Raw genomic sequence first — 26,347 nt, forward strand, 5'->3', positions numbered from 1 at the left:
GGGATTCTTTCTTTTCTCCCCTCCCTGTAATTTACTCCAATCTTCTAAATTACCCTGGTTCATCTTGGGCTGAGAGGCGGCCTGACTTCCTGTCCTCCTCCCTCCAGGCCTTTTATAAATGTAACATGGATTTATCCTTTTATTTTAATTGAAATTAAGTTATTATTTGAAATCAGAAAAAATTGTTTACTCTAGCCATTTTTGTTTATTAAATAGCTTTGTTTAAAGCTCATTCTCTTTTGGTACATACCACAAGTCCTAACATTTGTTTTGCAATTAAATGGACGCATGCTATTAGCTTATGAAACAGTTTGTTTTATTTTTATTGTAGTCCTTAAAAACGTACATCAACAATAAAAACAACAAGGTGGTGACCATAATAATAATAATAATAATAATAATAATAATATTCAAATATGTAAAACAAAAGTACAGACGGTAAGAAAATTTAATTAACTTAAGATTGCCATCGTTTTCAACGTTGTCCTATGTACCTATCTCCGACCTGTTCCAGGTCCTTCTGCAGAAGTCATAAGACAGGGGGGGTTAGGGTTACCCTCACGAATAACTCTGTGGTACAATTAGGAATGTCAAGGTGCTGTTTGGGGGTGGGGTCGGGGGGGGGGCGTGTCCCAAGTGGAAGAGAGAGCCTATCACAGGCCAAAAACACCTGAGCGGAAAGGTAGTACGAATAACTCTGTGGTACAGTCAGGAATGTACCACATTCCTAATGCATGGGGAGGTGAAACGTCACGCGGATGAACACGGTAACAACATCCTCTCGTCTCTCTCAGCGGTGCCGTGGGCAGCAGCACATACAAAACACGCAACATATGACTGTTTGTATTTAGTGGAGGGTGGCGCTGTGATTTGCCAACAGTCCAAGAGTCTTGAGGTTAAAGTTCAATTGAGGTGTAGTCCAAACTGAAACGGGCGTATCTCCATGTGACTCTATAATCAACCTCCCCTTGTTAGACTCCCCGAGAACTGTGCCAGTCCTCAGGGACGGGGTGGTCCACAGTAGAGATGCACGTGAGGATGCCCAACTATCTTTAGAAACGCACGCACACACACACACGCACACACACAGCACAGGCTGAGCCTGAAGGAACTCAAAACAAAAGCCGAAATCCCACACAACTGAAAAAAGCATCACGGATCCCTTGTTTTCCTCGATATTCCAAAATGTACCCCAAAGCACCGATACTCCTAATATATAAATGCTGTCATCTAGCAATTTTTTCCATGTTTATAATACATATTTACAACATTTGACCCTGCTGAGACGACATAAGTGAACTGGCCCAAAGACAGTGTTCAGGTTTTCGAGGTTTTGAATGGGTGTTTCTAGTACAGAGAGATGGGCCGTTTGGCCTTAGTAATACATAAATTAGTCGTTAAGAGAACCCATTCTTACGCTCTACCCTTGTTCTATGGTTCCAGTTATTTCAAAGTAAGAGCGGGCAGTGCAGTCCTAGTCAAGAGACGGGGGGGGGTGTTGGAGGGGGGGTCAGGCTGCCTAGAGGGGCAGGGGGGCAGTGATGTCACCGCTACACTAGCCAATAGGGTCGCAGACAGACAGTTTAGGTGTGGGAGAGGGGTGGGGAAGAGTTCTCCGGTTCAGCGTGGCACCTGCATCGGCTGCGGGCTCTGCAATTGGTTCTGCCCCTGGACCTCAGGCCCCCGGCTGGCCAATCGGCTCAGGATGTTCCTCTCGGACATCTGGAGGCGCACAGCGACGGGCGGTATCCGGGCGATGGTCGCCGGGAGACGTGTGACGTCAGCCTTCATGTCGCTGAGCAGCTCCTCCAGCTGCTTCAAAACTGAAAGAACGTGGAGGCGTTGATGTGAAACCCATCGTCGCATTGGATTGGTCGGAGCAGCGGCATGCTTATACCGTGATTGGTCCTCACCTTTGTGCAGCACTGCGTTGGCGGGCTTGTTCCCCGACATGGACTCCTTGCTGAGGTGCTGGTGGGACTCGGCCAGACACTCCACCTCGCTGAAGCGTGTGTTGAGCGCCATGGAGGGGTGGGCGGGGTCCTCGGACATGTTGAGGTAGGCGGCCCGCCGCAGTTGCTCCTCGATCACCAGCGCCTGCTCCAGCAGCTGGGACCAGAGAAGAGGAACCGCCATTCATGGAGGGTCAGGGAGGAGGGAGGACCGCAGGGACGCACGGGCGGTTAGGCGGCGTAATAACCAAATGAGCTATTTTGTTAGAATTTGCTTAAAGCCTCGTAACACAATGACATCATTGTATAACGACACATAAAGCATCATGATAGGCCACAAGTGATCGGGGAACAAGCGGTTACTTCTATGTAAGGGAAAAGTCTATTTATGGGACTTAAGAGCCATAAAAGACCAATTCCTGACCCAATACCACCGGGTCTTTATTTGGTGGGCTTGACTGGAACCAGAAAGGAGGGAGAACATAAATGTCAGGTAAGGAAGAGGTAACTCCTAGCAAGAGACAGAGTGACAGGCGGAGACCCACCTTGAACCTGCGCGCCAGGAACTTGTTCTTGATCTCCAGGAAGTTGCCCCGGCTCATTTCCCCTTTGAAGGGCTCATTCAGGATTGCGTACTTGACGTCGTTCTGCACGTCCTGCCAGCGGGCGTAGCCGTGTCTGGGGAACGCTGGGGTCAAGGGGCATGACATCCACAGCTCAAGCACTTCTGTATTAGGGGGCTCTACTATGTGTGGCTGCAAGGTGAGAGGACGCTAACAGACCAACATATCGGCCACTGACGAACATAAGCCAAAATCAATTTGTTGATTCTATACAAATTGTTGCAACAGTACAGCGCAGATCATTTATCTGTGCATGCGTGTGGATCTAAACCCGCTTCAGTGTTGTGTGTTGAGGAGAGGGACATGAGGAAACGGTCGAACGCCGCCTCCTTACATTGCCTCTGCAAGGATACTGTATGATGCCCGCCAGCAACCAGTAGTCATGGCGACGGTGCCAGATCTCAAAGGTCTTCTTGGTGACGGTGGCGGCCCGCTCCTCGTTCTGCCAGAGAGAGTGGAGCTCTGCAACGACAAACAGGAAGTAGGGACGACATCAGTATGACAGCCAAGGCTATACCGTATTTTCCGGACTATAAGTCGCGGTTTTTTTGTAGTTTGGCTTGCCCTGCGACTTATATTTCGAAGCGACTTATATGCCAAAATTGTGCGTACATAATCTTCGGCCGCAAGATGGCACCGTCATTAATTAGGCCTACAACTGAACGCTGCAAGCCTACTGCACCACCGAATAAATTATATTCTCGTCGTCATCGTCCTCAATGTCCTCCGGTTCAACCAAAGCTACCCCAGCCTTAGCTGCAATGTTGTGCAACATAGCTGTCACACACATCAAGGCGCATGACTTGGCCGGCGAAAACTGGAGCCCTCCGCGCAACTTCCACCTCCCGATCGTGCGCTCAGGTTTAGGACCGCGGCGCATACGCGTCCGGTGGAATCCCGGTGTCACTGAATTCGGTATACTCTCAGAACTACGAGTGGGACCGACACACCTATATTGCTATTGCAATTTTATTCAGTCTCTCCAGACTAAACGTTCTTGTTTAAATGTTTAAAAATAAATGCGACTTATACACCGATGCGACGTATATATGTTTTTTTCCTCGTCATGGAGCATTTTTTGACTGATGCGACTAATACTCGGGAGCGACGTATAGTCCGGAAAATACGGTACTCCTTCTTTTTATATACCAGCACACACACACACACACACACACACACACACACACACACACCTGTGAATCCTCCGTCAGCAATGTTGAACATGAAACGCTGCTTGGTGGCCTTCTTCTTCTCCTCGCTGACGTTGACGAGGGCGGTGGCTGTGGCGGCGGCGGCGGTGGCTGTGGCGGCGGCGGCGGCGGCGGCTCCTTCCTTGGTGCTCTCTCCGTTCTGCAGCTTGCCAGACTCCTCCGTCTTCACCCCTTCCTTCAGATCCCTCAGCTCTGAGGGGGGAGAGGGGGGAGGAGGGGAGAGTGCGTGAGCCAGTTTGTCTGGATGTGTGTGGGGATCTGGGATCCGGTCCTACTATGTCACAGCAAAGCTTCTTGGGGAAGGCAGCGCAGAGCCTTGGACGGGGGTTCAATTCTGTAAGGGGCGGAGGTACTCCTTGTTTCCTGTTGCCATCCATTCCATCAAATGGATGAAGCCGTCAGAAGGAGGTTTTAATACGCTTCTTTTTGACAATGTTCATTCTCTACACAGTGTTCGTAGTTGAATAATGCTGGCCGAGCTCTGGTTCCCGATACACTCTTGTAGATGGTCGACTACAGTAATATGTAGCCAGGGAAAGTGAAATGCTCCGTTTACCTAGGTCTGAGCTCACCTGTCATCACACTTTAGATATTAATCTTAAGGCTTAAGGGAAAGGTTGTCATATCCATTTGCATACACTCTTACACCAACACACACACACACACACACACACACACACACACACACACACACACACACACACACACACACACACACACACACACACACACACACACACACACACACACACACACACACACACACACACACACACCTTTCTTCTCCTCTGTAGGGGGACTGGTGTCCATCTTGTCTTCTTTGCTGTCTGGCGCTGAAACAGGAGAACCAGGGTTAACCTCACAGAGAAGAACCCCAGAGTCCTCGCCTCCACCTCCACCCAGAACCGCAGGCACTCTCACCTTTACTCTTTGCGTCCTCCGGCCCCCCGCTGCCCTCTGAACCTTCCCCCTTGACCTCCATGGGCACGCCCTTCTCAGCCGCCTCCGAAGGCTTCTCCTTGTCGTCCTTCTCCTTGGCGGTGTCTCCTTCTCCCTCCTTCTCCTCGTCTGTGTGGGCGCCTCCTGCCTCCTCTTTATCCTCCTTCACGGCCGCCGGGTCTCCCTCCTCGTCCTTCTTCTCTGAGCCCGGAGACTTCTCCACGTCGTCGGGGATCTCGATGATCTGCAAGGGGCCGTCATTTCATTGGTATAGTCATTTCCGTGTATTTAGTCATTAGTCATCATTTCCGTGTTTTATATTATACATTATTTGTGTACGATTGAGCACTACGTTTGTGTTGCGGGGGATGAGGCTCTGTACCTCAGGATCCTCTGCTTTGCAGGCTGCTTTTTTCTCCTCTCCCTCCTTCTTCATCTCTGAGTCCTTGTCATCCAGTTTAGTCAAATCCTCTGTCAGGACAGGAGGAATTGAGTGTGTGTTGAACGGTGTGTATGTTGAGCTGAGTGACTGAGTGCATGCCTGCCTGCTTGTGTGTGCGTGCGTGCGTGTGTACCTGGGGCGGGGGTGTTGGGCTGTGTGTCTGCGGGGGTCCCAGTAGAAGGGGTCTTGGGGTCCTCCCCAGCTGCCAGGGCTGCGGCCCTCTTGTGCTCCTCCACTTCGGCCATCCAGGGCATGGACCACTGGCCGTTGACGTGCTCAAACTCCTGCACCTGGGGGCCAGATCACCACGCATCAGGAGCCACACAGGCCGTGGAGGGGAATGGAGGACTGTCTGCATGGAAGGCTTTAATGGAAACACCTTTTCTTTATTTTTGACACATAAAAGTCATGTTCGGCTGACCAAAATAAACAACATAAAAAATGTCTTCAAAATGGCCTTCACTATTTTAGATTATGTTAACAATAAAAATGTCTGTTCATACTATACGTTATCATTTCTAAACAAACCGTGTATATATATATGTCTAACTAAATCCTCCTCCCTCAACAACCACCTACCTTCTTCCTGATGAGCGACATCACCCCGATGCGAGTGAGGACGTGTTGCCGTGACAACCCCTCGCGTGGGACGCCGTCGGCAAAGGTCTCCGCTCCGTCGGCGCCCGGCTCACAGAGATGCCGCATGAAGAGCGACACGTACGCTCTGAGGAGAGGAACGCCACTAGCCAATCAGAGACAAGCACAGGAAACACTTGGGACCAATGTACCAATAAGACACAACCACAGAAAACACTGTGGGACCTATGAACCAATCAGACACAAACCCCCCCGAAGAATTAAGTTGGGTCCTAACGAGGGGGATACATGCGGGAGGAAGAGGGCCCTGAGAGCTCCACATCGAGGGAGGGATGTCTATGCTATGTATTTACTGTTACTTTTATGCAGTTCATTCAGATTCATCTAATTTAGCAGCACGTGTTGGGGTGGGGGTGTCTTGCTCTATAGGCCCACAGCTAGGCGTGCGGTGGAAGTGATGGAACACCATTTGGGCTAGGGTGAGGGTCTGGGGGACTCACTTGAACTCCTTCTCAGACTTGCCCCGCAGGTCTCTGACCAGCCACTGGGTGGTGAAGGCGTCCTGGGGGGGCATGCCGTAGCGCATCACAGCGTTCAGGAAGGCCTTCCTCTGGCGGGCATTGAAGCCCAACACCTGGGGGGGTGACAGACCGGGGTTAACGGCTAGAGCCGGTATGGGGACCCAGGAGAAATGTAGTGCCGAGCACTGCTCTGGTGAATGGCACTCAAGTATACAGTAGAAAGGTTTATGGTGAAAAGGAAAAACATCAAGCACGTTTCTTCCCAGAGTACCCAGAACTACTTTTCAAGGAACAGAAAGGCTACTCCAACCCGTTGTAGTGATTAGAGCTGAGGAGATTAGTCTGCGCTAAAAGCCAATGTTAACTATCCTTGTAGTGCGTAAGCACATCTGTGAACTGCTATTTGCTAAACTATTTTGCACTTGGATTAAAAGTGTGTGAATCTCCATTATAATTCAATCCTCTAACTACATAGCCTAGCTTGGTGACTGGATGGAACATAAGCTTGTCTACATAGGCTGTATGTAGTTCAGGGGAAAAAACATCTCCATGTTTTTCACCGGCGCCATTCATATCAAAAAAGGCCACATATGATATATATTGAAGTACAATGCTGCAGAGTCCTCCTCCAATCAGACGGGTTCAGGGATAAAAGCACCACCCCCAAAGTTCCTGTCCGTTTGGAAAGTAGGTCAGCGGCCTCACCTCGATGTTGCCGCCCACCCGGGCCAGGAGGGGGGGCAGGGGTTTGTCCCGGTCGTTCCTCAGCCCCTTGCGGTTGGGCCGCCGGGCGTTGGCTGAACACAAGGGAAGCACTCAGTGAGCCCAGGTACATGCAGAGGTCAAGGGTCGGTGGTCAACCCACAGAAGTAAAGGTCCATATCATACAATGGATGGATGGAGGTCGAGGTCATCTGATGCAATATCTAAATACACAACTGAATACATGTCATTTAAAAAAGTTGAGCTGTGTAATATAAGCAAACTGTGTAGAATTCCAACGAAAGAAGATCATATTTAAAGAAGATTTAATGTAAATGACACTATTTTTTATCTTTCCTGTTGTGCCCTATAAAGACACAGAGTAGAAGTAGACTAGTGCCAATATGATGATGTCTTCGTCTCGTGTTAAACCTCACCTTCAGCTCTTTCATCAAAGTCTTCATCTCCCTCCTCTGAGGCCACGGAGTAATCTGATTGGTTGTCAGACTGGTCCTCCTGCCAATCTGATCAAAGCAATGAGGGGAAGACGGAGAGGCAGACCACACGCAGGAGGGTTAAAAACATAAAAACCAAGATGAAAATGAGAAAAAAAGATTAAATATAATATAAAAAATAAAAAATATAAAAAGCCCTACTATCAACTACACATTTATCCAGGAGGGGGTGCTGTTTAACCGACAACTATTCTGAACAGTCTGTCCAAAATAAAATAGCTTTTGTCTGAATCAGTTGAAATCTGTTATGCCATTTAGAAGCAGAGAGGATTGGATGGAAGCACTAATAATAATAATAATAACAATGATGACAAGGCAAGACACACAGATGCAAGGTGTCACTTTGCCGTGTGTTTACAAAACGCAGAGACACTCGTCACTGCTGGGGAAACCCTCAGCATCCTGTTGTCAACTTTGACCACAATTTGTCTCAAAAATACAAAAAATACTTAATGTGTAAAGATGACAACAGAAAATGTCTTACTGTTTTTACCTCTGCCTTCTGCAAACAAGGAAAAGTGGGGGGGAGGGGGAAGAAGAACTTAAATTTTGGTAAAAGAACAAGAAATGGATGCGCTGAATGCTTCAATGTTTTAAAAAAAAAGATAACTTGACAAAAAGACTCACGGTTTAACCCAACAGAAGAACGGAGACAGACGACTTTGTGACAAACAAACCAAAACAGACATCACACAAAGACATGCGACACACACTCACTGCTCCTCACCGCATCCTACACCAACACAACAAACACCAACAAACACACCACCAGGAGCACTAGCGGACACACAAACACACACACACACACACACACAGCGCACGCGCACATGTAGAGTAGGTAGTAAAAGTTGCTTGTTGCAATTGTTCTGTACCCCGTCTTATACCTCGGTCCTCCTGGGAGCCGTCGTTGTAGTTGACAGGCTTGCGGGTCCTCTTGCCCTTGCCCAGGTTGCGGGCCAGGTCCTCCTGCTGCTGCTCGTAGTGGTGGCGGAGGAGCTTCTCCCAGTAGTCCGGGTCCACGCTCTCCTCCTGCTTGATCACCTCCCGCTGCACCTCCTCCTCCTGGCACGCAGGGGGAGGGGAGGCGGGAGGGGGACCGAAGGGGACATTTTGGGGACGTTTGTTGGTTTAGTTCGTCAGAGAATTAGTTTAGACAGAATGTCCATGAATGTCACATCTAAGACGTGGGAAAGTTGATTATTCAAATGAAATAAACATTTGTTTGGTTCACACTAAAGATTTGAGCGTTGGGGGTGTGTACAGAGGCTGGCCCCAGTTACTGAGTCTTGGTGGTGGGGGAGGGGGGGGGGGAAAACATACCTCATCCTCCTCGTCCTTCACCACATACTGAGCCACCTTGAAGGAGCTCAGGTACTCGTTCATGCTCTGGATCTCCGTGTCCTCCGAGGCCACCGTCTGGTCGCGGTCCAGCAGCCGGTCGATGGCCCTGTCATCGTAGTGGATCACGCTGCTGTCCTCCTCCTTGCTGTCCCCTGCAGCGGAGGAGAGGCACGTGGAGTACAAGATGGAGGGGCGTGAGCGGCCATGCTCCATGATGAGATCGTAGCCCAGAACCTAACCCCACCAAGCACTTCATTACAATCCTGAAACTATTTAGCCTCAGCCTTAGAGATACGACTGAAATGCTTAATTGAACAATCTCCCGGAATTTAACCCCTTAATGTAACGATCTCTAACCTAATCCCTAACTTAACATGGCCCTTGACAGAGCGCAGGTCAACTGCAGACCCATCCACTGGCCTCTGGGGTGTGACCACAGCCTACCTTCCCCGAGCTCGTCCTTGAACAGCTCCTCCGTCCCAAACTTGAGGATGTCGTCCAGCTCCTGCTTGGACATGGAGCCCGTCTTGGAGCCCAGGCCGGGCCGCACCACCAGGTGGGTCAGCATCATCTTCTTCTTAGCCACCTGGGGAGCAGCACCACACAGGCATTGAATGTGATGCGCCGTGAAGCAATGTCGGGTACAGTCGGCTTGGATTTGTATACAGCCCTGAATCACAGCTACAGCCTCAAAGGGCTTCGCAGAACACATTGTGCAGCACCCCCCTGAACCAAGGGTAAAGAAGGTCCACCTCAGTCATCGAAAAGAAACCTTGGGACGGAAGACAGAACGAGTAATCCCTCCATTCAGGGACGATTGGGAGTGCAACGGGTGCCATGATGGACGTTCAAAATAGAAGCATCACAACCCAAACAGTTTAATCACAATGACGATCTTAGAGCACAGAGGCGATTAAGGTGCATGGTGTTCAGACGATGGTGGGCGGGCGGAGGCTCCCTCTTTACCTGTGTGATCCTCTCCTCCACCGAGGCCTTCGTGACGAAGCGGTAGATCATCACCTTCTTGTTCTGGCCGATGCGGTGAGCTCTGCTGAAGGCCTGCCAGGGAGGAGCAGGACACACGGAGGTTAAGGTTCAACCCCCACGGTCCCAGGAGGGAGGGCCCAGAAAGGAAGAGATACTGGTGCCATAGATGTGTTTGATGTTATCTATGGATCGATGTATGTGATAATGAGGATTTGGATGCGATGTACGTGATTTAGTTTTAAAGTAGGATGTGTTTTGAGATCTTGTTGTGGTGCAGTAAGTGAAAGTCATGTTTGAGATGGTGAAATGAGTTATAGATTGGTGTAATGTACCTGGATGTCATTGTGAGGGTTCCAGTCGGAGTCATAGATGATGACGGTGTCGGCGGTTGCCAGGTTGATGCCCAGGCCCCCGGCCCTGGTAGACAGCAGGAACGCAAACTGGGGGGCGCCAGGAGCTGTGGGACGAGTCAAACAAATCAAGGTTGAATGAGCCACGCATTCTGTGAATGCTGTTTGCCATGGAACAGACACAAAGAGAGAAAGAAATCAGAACGAAAGAAAGAGCTAGGTTTGCAAATGGAAGGATTTGTTTTCCTGATATGTCGGGGCAGTGAAGAAAATGATAAGCCAAAAACAACTGTATATGAATACAAAAATAAAGAAACAATAATGTAATATCTACAATATAATAATATAAAGTGTAAAGTGTGCATGAGTATGGGGGAGGGGGGGGCAGTCAGAAGGCAGCGGCGAGGCTCTTAAGAAGATGTTACACATAGGCTGTGCTCACCGTTGAAGCGGTCGATGGCCTCCTGCCTCATGCCCCCGGTCACCCCCCCGTCGATCCTCTCGTACTTGTAGCCCTCGTTCTCCAGGAAGTCCTCGAGCAGGTCCAGCATCTTGGTCATCTGGGAGAAGACCAGCACGCGGTGGCCGCCCTCCTTCAGCTTCTTCATCATCTTGTGGAGCAGCAGCAGCTTCCCCGAGGACTTGGTCAGCGCCCCGCCCTCATACATGCCGTTGGGCAGCTTGGGCGCCTCCTGGGGGAGGGAGGCCACGGGAAGGTCCCCGATGTCACCGGTTAATGTTGGCGGTGTTGAGTCTGAGCCAATCGTCTATGAAGTGGCCGGCGACCACTGTGGCTCTGAACACTTCAAAGACGGTTTGCTGACACTGAGTCTTAGCAAGCTGTCTAGTGTCGCTTTATAAGCTTTATCTAATGGTCAGCGCGAGCGATACTTCTGTTTGCTTATACCACTATATAATGTTTAGAAACCCTAACTAATAACAGTGGTCAGCGTTTTCAAACACAAAGAAGGTTTTAACCAATGTCATCAATTAAAAAATCTCAAAAATATCTGAAAGTCGAAGCATTTACTGCAATGAGTTAACTGTCGTCTTCTCAACCAATACATTCGCACAACTTGACCCAATATATAAAGATTTCAGTCATGAATAGGTTGCGAGGCGTTACCATGGCAGCGGCAGGGAAGAGGTAGGGGTGATTGCAGCACTTCTTGAGGTCCATCACCACGTTGAGGAGGGACACCTGGTTCCCGCCCCCGCGGGTGTTCAGCGCCTCAAAGTTACGCGTCAGGATGAACTTGTAGTATTTCCTGGTAAACAAGAAAAAATATACAGATTTCAGTTCCTGAATGTTAGTCAGCCTGAAAGCGTCTTCAAAATTCAGACTATCCGCTTACTAAGAACTGACCTCCTCAATCAGAAATATTTACAATTTATCTTTAAACATTCCCTTTTATATTTTATCTACTGCCAACTCAGGGCCATTACAATACAATGGTCAATAAACCTTTGTTTAATCATAAATGGTGCGTCTCAATCTCATGATATTATCAGGGAGAAAAGGGAAAGGGATCCCAGATTTCCTTTCCCCCGTGCGTTGACTCTGTGCCCGTGTGTGGAGCCCCCTGGCCTCTCTCCTCCCTCACGTACTTCTGCATGGGGCTGAGCTCCACTCTGACGATGAGCTCCGTCTTGGAGGGCATGTGTTTGAAGACGTCGGCCTTCAGCCTCCTCAGCATGTGGGGGCCCAGCATGTCGTGGAGCTTCTTGATCTGGTCCTCTTTGGCGATGTCCGCAAACTCCTCCAGGAAACCCTCCAGATTGCTGCAGGCACAAAGCAAATAAACAACATCCGGTCAATAATGGTTGTTTTATGGGCTGAAGGTTCCTTTACAAGTACAGATCATATGGGGATGAAGGGCTTTGGAGGAGATTTAAAGAAATAAATAAAGTAGAGAAGAACATAAGGAAGGAACAGAGGAAGAATACAAGTAGAGAAGAACGTAAGAAAAAAAGGAATGAATCAAGGACTAAATGGAGAGGAAGGAACTGTTTATTCATTTATTTTTTGAGGACCTCACAAGAAGAGGAATGTAGTTCACAGGATGTCTGCATTTTGACCGCCACTTCTGAACACCCAGGCCAAAGCCAGGCCCTGGGGCTCCGGGCCCAGATGTGCAGACTACTCACTTGAACCTCTCGGGGGTGAGGAAGTTCAGTAGGTGGAACAGCTCCTCCAGGTTGTTCTGCAGAGGGGTTCCCGTCAGCAGCAGCTTGTGTTGCAGGGGGTAGTTGTTGAGGATCCGGAAGAACTGACGGACAACAGGGTTCAGGAGTTACTACCACCAGTGGAGCTTCGCTAAAGGCTATAAGAAGGTTTCGTTTCAAACTTAAACCCTGTTGAAACTGTTGTATGTTTTCCATTCATAAAGGATATCCTTATGTGGACTTTGATACCCATATTACCACAAATATATACATTTAGACACAAAACAACACTAAAGTTATTCAATATGCACGATTCACCCTCACTTGTGTTAGTCATGCAACAGACAAGAGCTGAACCTCAAGCTGCTAAGTGGTCTCACCTTGGACTGGTTGTTCTTGAGCCTGTGGGCCTCGTCCACCACTAGGCAGGCCCACTCGATGGAGCCAAGCACGGCCTGGTCGATGGTGATCAGCTCGTAGGAAGTCAGCAGCACGTGGAACTTCACTGGGGAGTCTTTCTGTCGGAGCACGTGAGTGAAGACCAGGGGGTGAGTGGATCACTGGTTGGATGAAGTCCATTATGCAGTTTGACTGCCATTCATAATAGACACACTCCTCATAAAGCATAGGGAGTGCATACACTTCTTAGGATGGATGTGTTATGGCCCAGCCGTGAACCATAGCGTTACGGGCTGTTCTGTGAACCTGTCGGACTGGAGTGGGCGTGTCTGGCCCCTCCCCTTGGTCCCTGGATTAGCTACACACCTAGTGGGCATTGTCATCAACACACCTGCCCTCAATCTACTCATCGACCCTGCCGTATATTAACCCCAGGTCTAAGTCCACTTGTCGCTGGATTGATGCCTGAAATCAGTCGGTAGCTCACTACTCTGGGCGATAGTTCTCAGTGACCATTCATTTCGTTACTTCTTCCTGTTGTTCCCTTACACCTGTTGGTCCCGTGCCTACTCCTAGCTTTGGTTCTCCTCTGCCAAGGATCATCCTCTTCTCCGCCTCTCAGCCCCGCGGCGCCTTCACCACCCCATGGTTATTCCCCAACCCCTCTGAACCCCCTTACCTTAAGCAGACCCTTTCCTGGATACCACCGTCCCCTGCCCCTGCCTCTGGTTCTGCTCCTGGGTATCGTTCACCCGTGACAGGTTGGCCCCAATGGGGAATTTAACCCGTATCCTTGGTAGTGTCAACTCACGATTGCCAAATGCAATATAGTTGTGGAATTATTTTTATTTATTTTTTAAAACTTTCTTTAAAAATGATAATAAAAAACTGAAATCCATTTTTTTTTTTTATAAGAAGAATTACAAAATGATGACAGGTTGGCCCCAATGGGGAATTGAACCCGTATCCTTGGTAGTGTCAACTCACGATTGCCAAATGCAAATAGTGGTGGAATTCTTTTTATTTCTAATAATAAAAAACTTAAATCCATTTTTTTATGATAAAAATTACAAAATGATGAAGGATATAATTAAGTTCAGTGATTAAGTATGTTGATCCTGTATGTTGAGCCTGTTGGTCTTAGTCAAATGCCATGCTCTACCAGCTTTGAAAGATAGGACCATAACTAGTAATAGTAACAAGTGTTCCCTCCATGCCCTGGCTCCTCTCCCCCTCTCTTACCTTCATCTTGGACGCCTTCTTCCCGCCACGGATGGCGTTGTTTTCAAAGGAGAACTCGTTCTCACGAATGACGGCCCTGCTGTCCTTGTCTCCCACGTAGGTCACCACGTACATGTCCGGGGCCCACAGCTCAAACTCCCTCTCCCAGTTGATGATGGTGGACAGGGGGGCGCTCACCAGGAAGGGCCCTTTGGAGTGGCCCTAGGGCCCAGCGGGAAGGGGAAAGGATGGTCAACAGGCTGTAGCTCTTATACAACAGATGTATTACTATCATCTTTTACTTTGGAGGAGCATGTGTCTTCCCCGCCCGTCTTTAGCTTCTTGTCCTTGGGCCTGATCCCCTCTGTAGGGGCCGGTTAGTATGCGTCTGGTGTCCGAAACCCCGCCCACTGCCACTGACTGACAGGGGAGGGCAGACAGGACATCAACACTAGCATAGAGCCAGGACATTTGACGGCCATGACGATGACTAGAAGATATTCATGTTAACATTAACATTAACATTAGCAGGGACCTATTGTGTACATGTGTATGATAACATATCACACATGCTATACAATAACGGTCTCATGGTAAGGTCATCTATGTGGGGCTTAAGCCAAAGTACAGGCAATGGTTAGTGGTGTGAAATTACATGATAAAGCAAGTGAGTGAGAAATTTAAAAGAGAAAGAAACCAATAAATCAAGAACATGAAGAAACAGAATATTTCTCATCACAGCTCCCCATGGCGGTGCGCACCTCTTTGTAGAGGGAGTACAGGAAGACGGCGGTCTGCACTGTCTTTCCCAGGCCCATCTCGTCGGCCAGGATGGTGTCCGTGGCCTGCGCCCAGGAGAACCTCAGCCAGTTCAGCCCCTCCAGCTGGTAGGGGTGCAGGGTGCCCCTCGTGCTGTCCAGGTAGTCTGGCTGCCGGTCAAACTTGATGGTGGGCTGGAGAGGAGGAGATCACGCCGGTTACTAAACTGTTCAGGCCAAACCAACGCGTACGCAGCACTGCATGAGAAGTAGGCCATTACCACGCAAAGGAAACCACTGTGGTGTATTACATTATTCCACAATCACCAAGTGAAAGGGGAAATGATGAATTCTTAATTAGGAAATCATGACTGCATTACTGTGTGTGTGTGTGTGTGTGTGTGTGTGTGTGTGTGTGTGTGTGTGTGTGTGTGTGTGTGTGTGTGTGTGTGTGTGTGTGTGTGTGTGTGTGTGTGTGTGTGTGTGTGTGTGTGTGTGTGTGTGTGTGTGTGTGTGTGTGTGTGTGTGTGTGTGTCGATGTGGACACATTGACACACACAATGAAACTTCCACTGGGTGATGTCAGTTATGTATGGGGGGTCTCTCAGAGCAACATGCTATAAAGAGGTCTTACGTCGACAACAGGGTTGGCGGGGGGCCTCTCAGCCTTCTTGACTTTAACCGCTTTCTTCAGCTTCTTACCCGGCCTGCCCTCCTCACCCACCATCAGCTCTCTGACAGAGGGATGGACAGGGTGGAAATCACACACAGATACACACATAGAGGGTCATCTGTGTGGTGCACCCGGAACCCGGGCTTGGAGTCAAACACATGGACCTCGACAAGACCCTCCTAAGTGAGCCGGGGCATGTGCTGGTACCTGTGGTTCCAGTAGGTCTGCTTGTAGGCGTCGTACTCTGGGATGTCGGTGTCCTCGCTCTCCCAGGAGGCCTGGTCGTAGGCCAGGTCCCTCCACTTGATCAGGTAGTGGACGTTGCTCTTCTTGTCCACGCTGGTGGGACAAGGCGGCCCATGGAGAACCGGTTAATATGGAGACATTTAATAAGCCCTGATCCAGGGGGTATTTCAAGGAATAAATAGTTGAAGAGTATCAGGTATCATTCCATATCTGAGCCAGAGGCGCTAAATAACTGTCCCTCGGCTCACTAGCAGGATTTTATTTGAAACGTACAAAAATAAAAATTATTCTGAAAAAAAAATACAAGTATCCTTTAATAAGAGCATAATAGTACCATAATTATGCTGCCTGAATAGAGGCTGGGAGATGTACTGATGGTTAATTCATGTGAAATATTGACTACATTTATAGTGGCCTCTGTGTATAATCACAACTAGCAGAGCTTAAACTTCTGAGAATAGTGAGGCAATACACGGTCGAATGGTTCTCCAAAGTGTTGAACTGCGGAATAACTGAAGTACAGTGCTCTGTGCTTTTGGAGCAGCTGTGGGCCCAAACCAATAGACCCAGGAGACAGATTGCTTTACAGTTAGTAGACCAGAACCTATGAGAAGAGACTTAGATCTCACATGCAAACCATAAGAAAACAGCACGTTGTTTGACTTTCATGTATGGCTGACATAACAAGTTACGTTCGGATACCCAAAGATTTTATTGAAAGCAATATTTCATCAACTATTTGGAAAGCATTTGGTTGCAACCACAGACCAGATGTCTTTCTTGATTCCAGGCTCTAAAAATCTTTTGTGACAGGAGAATATCCCAGATACAAAACATGCAACACGACCAGCTGCTATTAAGTCAACACCAACAGCAGCTTATACATGACAGGATCCCGCTGCTCAGAGATGCCTTAAAGCCCCGGGGTTAGGGCTGACCCCTTACAGACCACTAGTAAGTCAAAGGGGTCTTAGCCTCAGGTTGGTGTTAGTCGAATAGTAAAAGGCTTTGTTTTGATAAAGAACGTGCTGAAAACTGGAAGTGAAATAAGAAACACGGCACTGCTGTGGGGGTTGTGAAAAAAGTCCCGTACCTCAATAGCAGCTTATTTTGTTTAAAGCAGTTTTTCTGAGGAAGAAGCATATGAGATATTCAACAGATAAACACGTTCAGAGTAACAGCGAGGGGGAACCAGTACGAGTCTCGTGTGTCTAGACACACGGGATACCTGCCCAGGAGACGACGGGGTGGCAACACTACTCCTCTAAAGAGCCATTGTTTGCTCCATATTTCTACAAAAAAGGTAAATTACAAATAACCCTTCACTAAACAATAGCCTTACTAAAACACAATTAAATCAGATAAGTCCCCCGTCCCCGATTGATTTTAACATTAAAAACAGCAGAAAGCAGGCATTAAAGCTCTCTACAAAGAATGCATAAAATACTTCAGAAAATGACTTTTGATATGCATGGTTGAAAACAATCGCAAACACATAACGAGGAAGGCTGTTCGTTGAGATTTGTGTGTGTGAGTGTGTGTGTGCGTGTGGTTATTTGTGTGTGCGTTTGTATATGTGTGAGTGTGTGTGTGTGTGTGTGTGGTGCTCACCTGTGGTTGAGGATGCGGTGCACCATGAGCCACTCCATCTTGATGCCGAAGCGGTAGTACTGCTCCTCCATGTGCACGTACAGGGGGTCCTTGTTCTTGCGCTTGCTGCTCTTGTCGTCGTCCCCCTCCCCGCCGAAGTCGGGCGGGGGCTCGTCCATGTCCGTCTTGCGCTGGTAGTTCCTGAACATCACCTGGCAGTTCAGCTCCAGCTGGGGAGGGAGGCGTAATTAACATGATGTGTGAGAGAAGGACCCGAGCTCAGTCTGTGCTGCATGTATCGTCACAACACAGAGATAAGGATGAGCGAAAAGGCAGATACCGACGAGCGCAATATCAATTCAATTAAAATCCAGAACTTTAAAGCTAAAACAGTACTTCTATTTACTGTACTACTATAAGACATGTTTTTTTTAAGCAACAGAAGGCACCTTGCTCAAGGTGCCTTCAGGTAGCCGGCCGCCATTTGGGGTTCAAACCCCAAAAGCTTTCTGCGGGGAGTCCCTTGACTATTCTGCCCAATAAAACTTTTATTCCACAACAGAGCAGACAAATAAACCTGACATTTCCTCAACAGTGTGACTGTGTGTGTGTGTGTGTGTGTGTGTGTGTGTGTGTGTGTGTGTGTGTGTGTGTGTGTGTGTGTGTGTGTGTGTGTGTGTGTGTGTGTGTGTGTGTGTGTGTGTGTGTGTGTGTGTGTGTGTGTGTGTGTGTGTGTGTGTGTGTGTGTGTGTGTGTGTGTGTGTGTGTGTGTGTGTGTGTGTGTGTGTGTGTGCTCTCCTCCCTCCTACCTGGAGCTCCTGCACCCAGGAGCAGTGCCAGTAGGACATGTTGCACCACTTCACAAAGAACTCCCTCTCCCGCCGGCCCACCAGCGGCGGGGGGTCCGGCGCCTCGGCGGGCAGGTCGTCAGGGCGGGGCACCGGGGTGGGGGCCGGGACGTCCCCCCAGCGCCACGTGAGCACCTTCTGAACTTTGCCCTTCATAATGGGGCACTGCGGGGGGGAGAGAGGGAGTTAGGGGGATGAAAGGCTTCATGTCTGTGTGTCAGTCCTGACACGTTGTGGAACAGCGAAGGGCATTCAGACTCCGACGATGATGAACAACGACGCAGACCCAGAGCCAGAGCTAGATTAACATCGGGCTGCTGCCTGCCGGCGTTCATGGAACCAAGAGGGTCCGCCCACCCGCGCTAAGTGAACCGCTCGCTAGCTTTATCTCCTCCAGAGCCACACGCACAAGATGGAAACTGCGAGCCACGTGCCCTCCCCGCGCGTCACCGCACATACCCCCGCGCACGTGCGCGCGCGGCAGAGGGCCGCGCGCCGCTGCGCAGCACTCACCGTGCAGCGGGGGCAGATCCACTCTCCGTTGGGGATCTCAGGCAGGGGGGGGTTGAGGCAGTGGATGTGGTAGGAGGAGGGGCAGGTGTCACAGCACAGCAGCTCTCCCCCGTCCTTGCACACCCTGCAGTACTCGATGTGGTGGTCATCCTCCTCCTCCACCCCCTCCTCCTCCTCCTCCGGCCTCTCCTCCTCATCCTCCACCTCGCCCTCAGACAGCTCGTCTCTGGCCTCCCACTGGATCCCCTCCTTCTCCTGCAAGGCCGGGGGGGGGGGGGGAGGGGGAGTGGTGGGTATGGGGAGGGGGGTTGGGGGGAGGGGGGGGTGAGGAGAAGGGGTGGGAGGGAGAGTGGTTGCGGTAGAGTGTGCGCGTGTGTGTGGGGAGGGGGGCGAGTGTGGGGAGAGGGGGGGGGGGGTGTGTGCGGTTGTGTGTGCGGTTGTGTGTGCGGTTGTGTGTGCGGCGTGCCCGCGCGTATGGGGTGTGAGGGGAGGGGATGAGTACAGGGGGAGGGGGAGGTGGGGGAAGTGGTTGCAGTGGTTGGTGTGTGTGTGTGTGTGTGTGTGTGTGTGTATGTGTGTGCATGTGCGGTTGGGGGGGTGACAGGCAGGAAGGTATGCGTAACGGAGTGAGAGAGGAAAAAGGGAGGGGCAGGAGGGGGGACTCAAGCACACGCAGAGGGGGAGGGGTGTTGCGCGTGCGCATGTGTGCATGTGTGCATGTGTGTGGGGGGGGCAGGGGGGGGGTTGTGGCGGGTGGGGGGGTGGAACAGATCGTGCAGTGGGGAATAGGAGGACGGGGGGGGAGGAAGGGAGAGTGAAGGACAAAGAAATGGGGGGGAAGGACAAACGGACACCAAATTGTCAAAAATAACAATAACACGCTTTCCATTATCTTATCCGATCCCACCCAAGGCCTTGTCATCGATGAAAGGCTCGGGCCTCCTGCATGCTTACACATTCAATGCAAAGCGTTGCAATTATGTAATCTTCCTCCTAAGGCCGCCCATGTTATCTGGGGTCCGTGCCCAATCCTGTCTAACCTATAGCCCAGCAGGCTTCAGCAGGGGACCGGGGAGAAGCGAGGTGCGGGAAGGGGTTGAGATTAGGGCACTCACACAGTGTGGGCAGCTCCATTTGCCCTCGGGGGCCTTCTCCATGTCAGGGTCCAGGCAGACCATGTGGTAGGCCCTGGGACAGGTGTCACACAGGATGATCTCCCCCCCCTGCTGGCACACCTCGCAGTAGTCCTGGTGGTCCGTCTCATAGCCGTCGCCGTCCTCCGTCTCCACTGGGCAGGGGGGACGCAAGGGGAGGGGGGTTAGACACCAGAGGGCGGTGGAAGACGTACTCTGGCCAATCGGGGTTCAAATAACGTTGTACCCATACAGGGCTGAGGGCGTCGGCCCCCGACACTAAGGTACAAGCAGGTCCTACTTGATGTTTGAAAATAATCCTGATGAGTCTTTCTTCTCTGCTGCCATGCCCACCTTTCTTCTTCTTCTTGGTGCTCTTGGGCTTCTTCTTGGAGCGGCTGCTGCGGTTCGATCCGTCCGACACAGCGAAGTTGGTTTCGTCAAAGTCGCTCTCTGCTTCGGGCTCGTCCTCGTCACTCTGGCAGAGGGGAACCAGAGCCATAACCAACAGCGGTTAGACATTTATGAAGCATTACACTGAGGTTTACGTTTGAAGGATCCTTAGTCCTTTGGTCGTGTTTCGGTTAAGTAGGAATGGCAGGTATGCGGTCTTACGGAGGAGCGCTTGCGCTTGCTGTTCAGACCCCCCAGTTTGATCTTAAGGGGGGCGACCTTCTTGGGCTTGGGTTTGGACTGAGCCTTCGCCGCGGGCTTTGACCTTTTGCGTGCGTTGGGACCTGTGTATCCGGAGGGAAACAACACACTGTTTAGACTAGTGACCCCATTGTAGAAAAACAAAACAGTAGTGAAGTTCTGACATGGGAGACGACAGTTGTAAACCACCAAATGCCCTTCATACATACACCTCTATTTAGATTTAGTTCAATCTTTCTGCAACTTACGTTTTACATTTCAGTGTGTGTCTCTACTGCCACAATGTGAACACAAGAGAGGCACACATATGTGAATGAACATTACATGAAAAAAACAATCAAAACTAATGGGAGAGTACGCAATGATGAGAATAGCAGCTCTCTCAATATCCCTGCTTCAGCCTTGCACTGCTTCACTAAGACCACATTTCCATAATCCATTGGTGAAACTGTGCCCCCCTTACCTTTGCCCTCTTTGGTCTTGGCTTTGCGGAGCGGCGGGGCGGGGGCCGCAGGAGGGGGTGGTGGTGGCGGCGGCGGCGGCGGCGCCACGACCACCGGGACGGGGGAAGGAACGGGAGACGGTTCGGGCGTCGGGGCCCTCCTGGGCTCCGCCCCTCCGTCCGGCCCGGCGACCACCATGCTCTCCACCGCCGCCGCCACGTTTGCGGCCGCCAGTGTGGCGTTGGCGGTGGCACAACCCTGCAGGGGCAGCGGAACACAGGAGAGTCTCAACGCTGCCCGTACATGGGCCTGACGCGCATGTCTGGGTGAGTACACCTGCCCAACACACGCAGGACAGGAGGCGTTACCTTGAGCGGGTTGTTGGTGCTGAACTCGCGCCACTTGGCCATCATCAAGGTCATCATCTTAGACACGGCGATCTTGGGGTTCTTAGCGGCGATGAGCGGCCTGAACGAAAGCGTTTATGTTTTTTAATCTCTGTTCTTAAGCGTTGCATCTAGAGCACCATGTCGTCCATTACTGCGTTTGGATGACTGCATGGGTTGACAGTTTTTCTGTCACCGAGGCTAATTAATTGCACAGGTAAAGGCGTAGGTGGGAAATTCAATTAAATATGCTTCATGTCAAGTAAGTGCACAGAGAAGGCCATTGTTTTACACCTGAAAACATCTAATGAGCACATGTAATCCTTTAAGCGTTTCAGATTGAAAAGGTAAAGATTTAAAGGTTTTGCATGGCAGCAATCCATTTCCCTTAATCAAATTATCTAGTTGGCAGGATGACGCTAGTAGCCAGCAATCAACAGTAAACTGAGCTCTGTACCCCTCGGTCTCTAAAGCCTAATGAAATGGATGCTTTCTTTAGAAATGCTGTGACACTGCTTTCTCACAGCAGGGGGAAGTCACACTTTTAACAATGTCCAGTAGCCAAAGATAAGTAGGTTAGCTTCAAAACTCACACAAATCCAATCAAGCCATTAACAAATCAACAACGTCCACAATATTGTGACCAACCATTCTGACAATATTGTTTTTCTACAAGATCAATGAACAGAATGTCATCTAATCTACAGTCACTGCATGCGATTAAATTAGATTAGGAGCTAATGAGAAGATAGGGGCCACCCAGTCTGACCTGACGAACTGGCTGAAGGCTTTGTAGTTGGTGAGGGAGCTGTAGTCCTCCTGGGTGAACACGTGGTCGATGTCCTTCATCCCCCAGTCTTCCAGCATCTGGGTGGAGCTCTTGGGCTGAAACACAACGAGTTGGAAGAGGACTTCAGCAAACAGGCTCAGAACTCTGCCACCTTGGGTCAAAGGTTAAGACTTTCATAACCATAACATCCGCCAGCGACCTGATAGGCAGAAATGATCCAGTTATTATGCATGGAGGGAATGTGCTGTAGGTGCTGAAAAAGCCCTCATCACTTCCAGATGGTGACGTTTAGATATCTTTAAATCTATAAATACAAACAAAGCTAAATACAAAAAATAAATAGGAAAACCAAATAATAAATACAATTCCCAGCAGCGATGGCCCAATCAGAGTTAAGATTTCCATTGACTGGGATCCTCGAGGTGGGGGGGTTCCTACTCTCACCTGATTGTCATCCTCATCATCATCGTCCTCCTCTGGCTCGGGGTCCTTGCGTTTGTTCTTGGAGCTGGACGAGCCCTTCTCCGTGCCACCGCCCCCTTTCTTCTTCTCTTTGGCCGAGCTGGAGCGCTTCTTCTTCTTCCTCCCGGGAGCGTAATCGCTCCCTTCGCTCTCCGACCTCCTACCGCCTCCGTCTTCTGCGTTTCTCTCCACCGGCTCCACTCCGATCAGGGGCTCTGGAGAGCTGACTGGCAGCTCCTGCTCCAAACGGTACAGACTGTCACTTTCAGAAACCACACGATCCATTGCCAGAGTTCGACATTTGAGTCATCCCAACATTTTGCCTCCACCTCCACAAAGTCGTGAAAGGTCATATTTTCAGTAGTGAATTGAGTTGCTCTTTTTTTTTCTGCATGCATGGATTTTACTATGGAAATAGTTCAGGCAGTGCAATACAATCAAATCCATTTGTACAACAACTTTTTGTAATAATTGGAGTCTTCCCATTCATATAAGAGGCAGTCATAACACAGGCAATTATATCAGATCAGTTGCAGATTAGGCTAAACAAGATTAATGAGAGCAACATTCAGAAGACTACCTCTCTGACGGGTCTTTGTCTCTTGCTGCTCCTGCTCTCCCGGTTACTCTTCTTTGCTTTTTTCTTTTTCTTTGACTTGGGAAGCTCAATATCGGACACAGCAGCAGCATCCTCCGGTTCATCATCATCTGCCGGTGACAGATACTCATACATTGCCAACAAGAAAACTCAAGCAGTCTACCTGGACACACGCGCAGCGCACAGCGGACACTGCACCAGAACACGAGCCGCCATACACTCGCACAACTTGGCAAAATGGTTGTGCACGCGTCGCACTGATCCGCACACACACACACACACACACACACACACACACACACACACACACACACACACACACACACACACACACACACACACACACACACACACACACACACACACACACACACACACACGCACACACGCACACACACAGGCACACACACAGGCACACACAAACACACACACAACCCCCCCCCCCACCCCCCCCCCCCACACACACACACACACACAAACACAAACACGCGCACACAAGCGCGCGCGCGCACACACACACACACACACACACACACCCACACAAACGCACGGCACTGAGTAAATGTCAAAGGAGTGCAGGTTATAACTTGCGAGCGTGGTAACGTTTTCGCGGTTGAAAGTTTCACACGTGTTGTCGCTCCCCGAGCGGGAAAGCAGCTCGTTATACTAACGTAATAATAAGTGTATAACACAAGCACTCGCTCGCCAAGTTAGCTAACTAATCTGTCATGGCGAGTGACGGCCCGAGTGCTGGCTAGCAGGCTAGCGTTAGCAGCCCTTCGCATGAAGCCCAGCTCCACTGAGGGAGATGGACTCTTCTTCTAATGACAGCTTACCGCGGAGAAGAAGTGAGTGGTCGTCCGGGGGTCCGAAGTCCTCCCTCTCTTCCTCGCTCCCGGACATGATTTGTTTCTGTTTTAATTTTTACTGCCAAATCGAATTAATCCCTCTTTAAACCTTGCTCCGTCCGCCAGGGAGGAGGGAAAATGACGTGGGGCTGGCGGAGCACGGAGCTGGGGTGTCCGGGAAGGGAGGGGGCGGTGGGCGCTGCGAGGAGCAGGAGAAGGAGAAGCATTGGTTAATAATGATCTCGGTCATTCCTCATGATCCATATATATGGGTTAGCGTTACCTCGCCATCGGATGGTCCCCTGCGTGATCGAACAAGTTGGGTAACTAACGTTACACCATCAATTGAATGTCACTAATTGCCGTTGGCGTGGTATGAAACACTTCACACTCAATAAGGCAGGTGAGAAAACTTGTCCGTCATGAAAATTATGACTGGTTGATTCCCACTCTCCAGCTACAGTAGCCTACATCAGAGAAAACTTTGATCAATATATGCTTCAACATTAGAAACTTACTGTAGTGTTGTAGTCCCGGGTCGATGTCTGTCTTAATCGCCCTCCTTTGAATAATATAACTTTGACGTTAGCGTGTTGCACAGCTGTCAATATTCTTCATTGATTCATGAGGGTGACGCAATTGAAACCAAAATAAAATGTGCCGTAAGTGACCCAAACACGTTGCGCTGTCCCCCTTCTCTCCCCCAACCTTACAGGCAAAGCCTAGCTAACATCCTCACAAACACACAAAGGGGGCAGACATCCCATAATAATCCCCCCTCCCACACTCGTAGAACTCTGCATAGTTACCTCGCAACGACAGACCATAATACTCAGCCTGCCCCCACCCCCTCCACCACAATCGCACGCACGCACGTACATTTCTGCTAGACATGCATGCACACTCTTCCCCTTTCCACTAGTCCCAGCCCCTTAGCAACCTCGTTGTCATGGTGACACTTCGCCCCCGCCCACTGCCAGACCATAATACTCCCAACAGCATACATCCCATAATATACAACTCATAAAAAGACAAGAAAGAAAAAATACCCGTGACATGGTCTCCAGGGAAACTCTGGTCCACTAGTGACAGACCATAATATGCACCGAGGGTCCACCTGACATAAGCATGACTAAAGTATGAACTCAAATAGACCATGCTGGGGGGATCCTTGTGTTACTTGGCCCATGGACACCTAGCTAGTGTTCAGTCTCCATGCTGATCCTCTATCCCCATACTAGTTCCCTCTCAAGGGGTCAAGGGGCCTAGTGAACCTGGCTGTCTGCACGGAAGATAACTTCAGGAGCATTTCAGATCAAAAGCCTCAAACTTTGGAAAATGCTTGCTTCTTCTCTGACCCCTTCCACAGCCAGCCTATCCCACTAACCAACCATCTTCAACGAGGCTATCCAGTATTGGACCCCAATACCACTGTACTGTACAAACGCTCCACAATTAGTGAGGAACACCTCGGTGTGAAATTAAACCCTGTGAAGATGCAGCTTGAGGTGTTAGCGGTATCACACTGTCACGCTCAGAGGATTCAGCCACGCTGGGATGATATAATGAGGGATTCAGTCATGCCATTACCACCATTAATATTGCATTGGGAAAGTCTGGCATTGCATTGGAAAGTGAATAGTGCTTGTGCACTGCACAAACACACACAATCAAACACACACACACACAAACAAACAATCAGACACACACACACACACACACACACACACACACACACACACACACACACACACACACACACACACACACACACACACAGAAACATTTAAATATATAAAACTTCAACTATTTGTTTAGACTTTTATAAATGTTGTCGTTGGATACAATTTTGTATGTATACTAAAATAGTTTGTCTTTATTCTCACTGTGAAGGTGATACGTATACAAATATTTAATATATTATAACATAATGATATGTGATTTCACCCCGTAAGATAAAGGATAAAGTAGCTACCTCCTTTCCAGGTGATCAGAAGGACCAAACCCAGATAGCAGACATAATGTACTTGGTACAGTATGGCCCATGAATATCATCTGAAAATGGGTTAAAATGATATAAGGTAAAGCGGTCTGAGACTTGTGATATTCACAAGTTTGTGTTAAAATACAGGGAATTCAGGTGCTAATGGCCTCAACACGGCCTTGGCATAAAAGCACACACAAGTGATAGAGCCACATTGGGCCCTCCACTAGTTTCTCCTTTCCTCCTGCACACTCTATAATATTCCCCACTGTACATGCAGATCACATCTGAACAAAGGCCTATGTCTGGCTGTCGTCTTTTACCATCGGTTGAATGCCCACCACACACACGCACACATACACACACACACACACACACACGCACACACACACGCACTCAAATGGCTGCGCGCACACCACATGCACTCATGTGCACCATCGTCACTAACACCCCCT

At 49.6% G+C, this 26,347-nt stretch overlaps 1 protein-coding gene across 7 annotated transcripts; it reads right to left on the bottom strand.

The window, feature by feature from the left end:
* Nucleotides 1-309: 309 nt before the first annotated feature.
* On the bottom strand, nucleotides 310-24,679 carry chd4b (chromodomain helicase DNA binding protein 4b). Of its 7 annotated transcripts, none has more exons than XM_056602305.1 (41): nucleotides 24,427-24,679; nucleotides 23,897-24,107; nucleotides 23,043-23,170; nucleotides 22,445-22,699; nucleotides 21,980-22,095; nucleotides 21,193-21,292; nucleotides 20,845-21,082; nucleotides 20,343-20,464; nucleotides 20,082-20,205; nucleotides 19,710-19,882; nucleotides 18,595-18,849; nucleotides 18,043-18,246; nucleotides 17,255-17,463; nucleotides 15,605-15,736; nucleotides 15,359-15,458; nucleotides 14,728-14,919; nucleotides 13,988-14,188; nucleotides 12,727-12,864; nucleotides 12,329-12,450; nucleotides 11,789-11,962; nucleotides 11,307-11,448; nucleotides 10,623-10,872; nucleotides 10,163-10,287; nucleotides 9,810-9,902; nucleotides 9,288-9,429; nucleotides 8,823-8,995; nucleotides 8,387-8,564; nucleotides 7,987-8,004; nucleotides 7,425-7,511; nucleotides 6,991-7,082; nucleotides 6,265-6,398; nucleotides 5,747-5,909; nucleotides 5,301-5,457; nucleotides 5,108-5,196; nucleotides 4,708-4,969; nucleotides 4,563-4,619; nucleotides 3,769-3,978; nucleotides 2,929-3,037; nucleotides 2,498-2,630; nucleotides 1,914-2,109; nucleotides 310-1,823 (listed from the first exon to the last, which is right to left on the bottom strand). In XM_056602305.1, exons 2-41 carry the CDS (start codon nucleotides 23,961-23,963, stop codon nucleotides 1,621-1,623), a joined length of 6,063 nt encoding a protein of 2,020 aa, XP_056458280.1. In that variant the 5' UTR covers nucleotides 23,964-24,107; nucleotides 24,427-24,679; the 3' UTR covers nucleotides 310-1,620. The 7 variants fall into 7 exon arrangements, with proteins under 7 accessions (XP_056458280.1, XP_056458282.1, XP_056458278.1 ...); XM_056602307.1 differs by having other exon boundaries at nucleotides 5,747-5,891; nucleotides 8,375-8,564; XM_056602303.1 differs by having other exon boundaries at nucleotides 8,375-8,564.
* Nucleotides 24,680-26,347: the final 1,668 nt, after the last annotated feature.

This window comes from Gadus chalcogrammus, chromosome 11 (genome assembly GCF_026213295.1).
Source record: "Gadus chalcogrammus isolate NIFS_2021 chromosome 11, NIFS_Gcha_1.0, whole genome shotgun sequence".
Classification (NCBI taxonomy): domain Eukaryota; kingdom Metazoa; phylum Chordata; class Actinopteri; order Gadiformes; family Gadidae; genus Gadus; species Gadus chalcogrammus.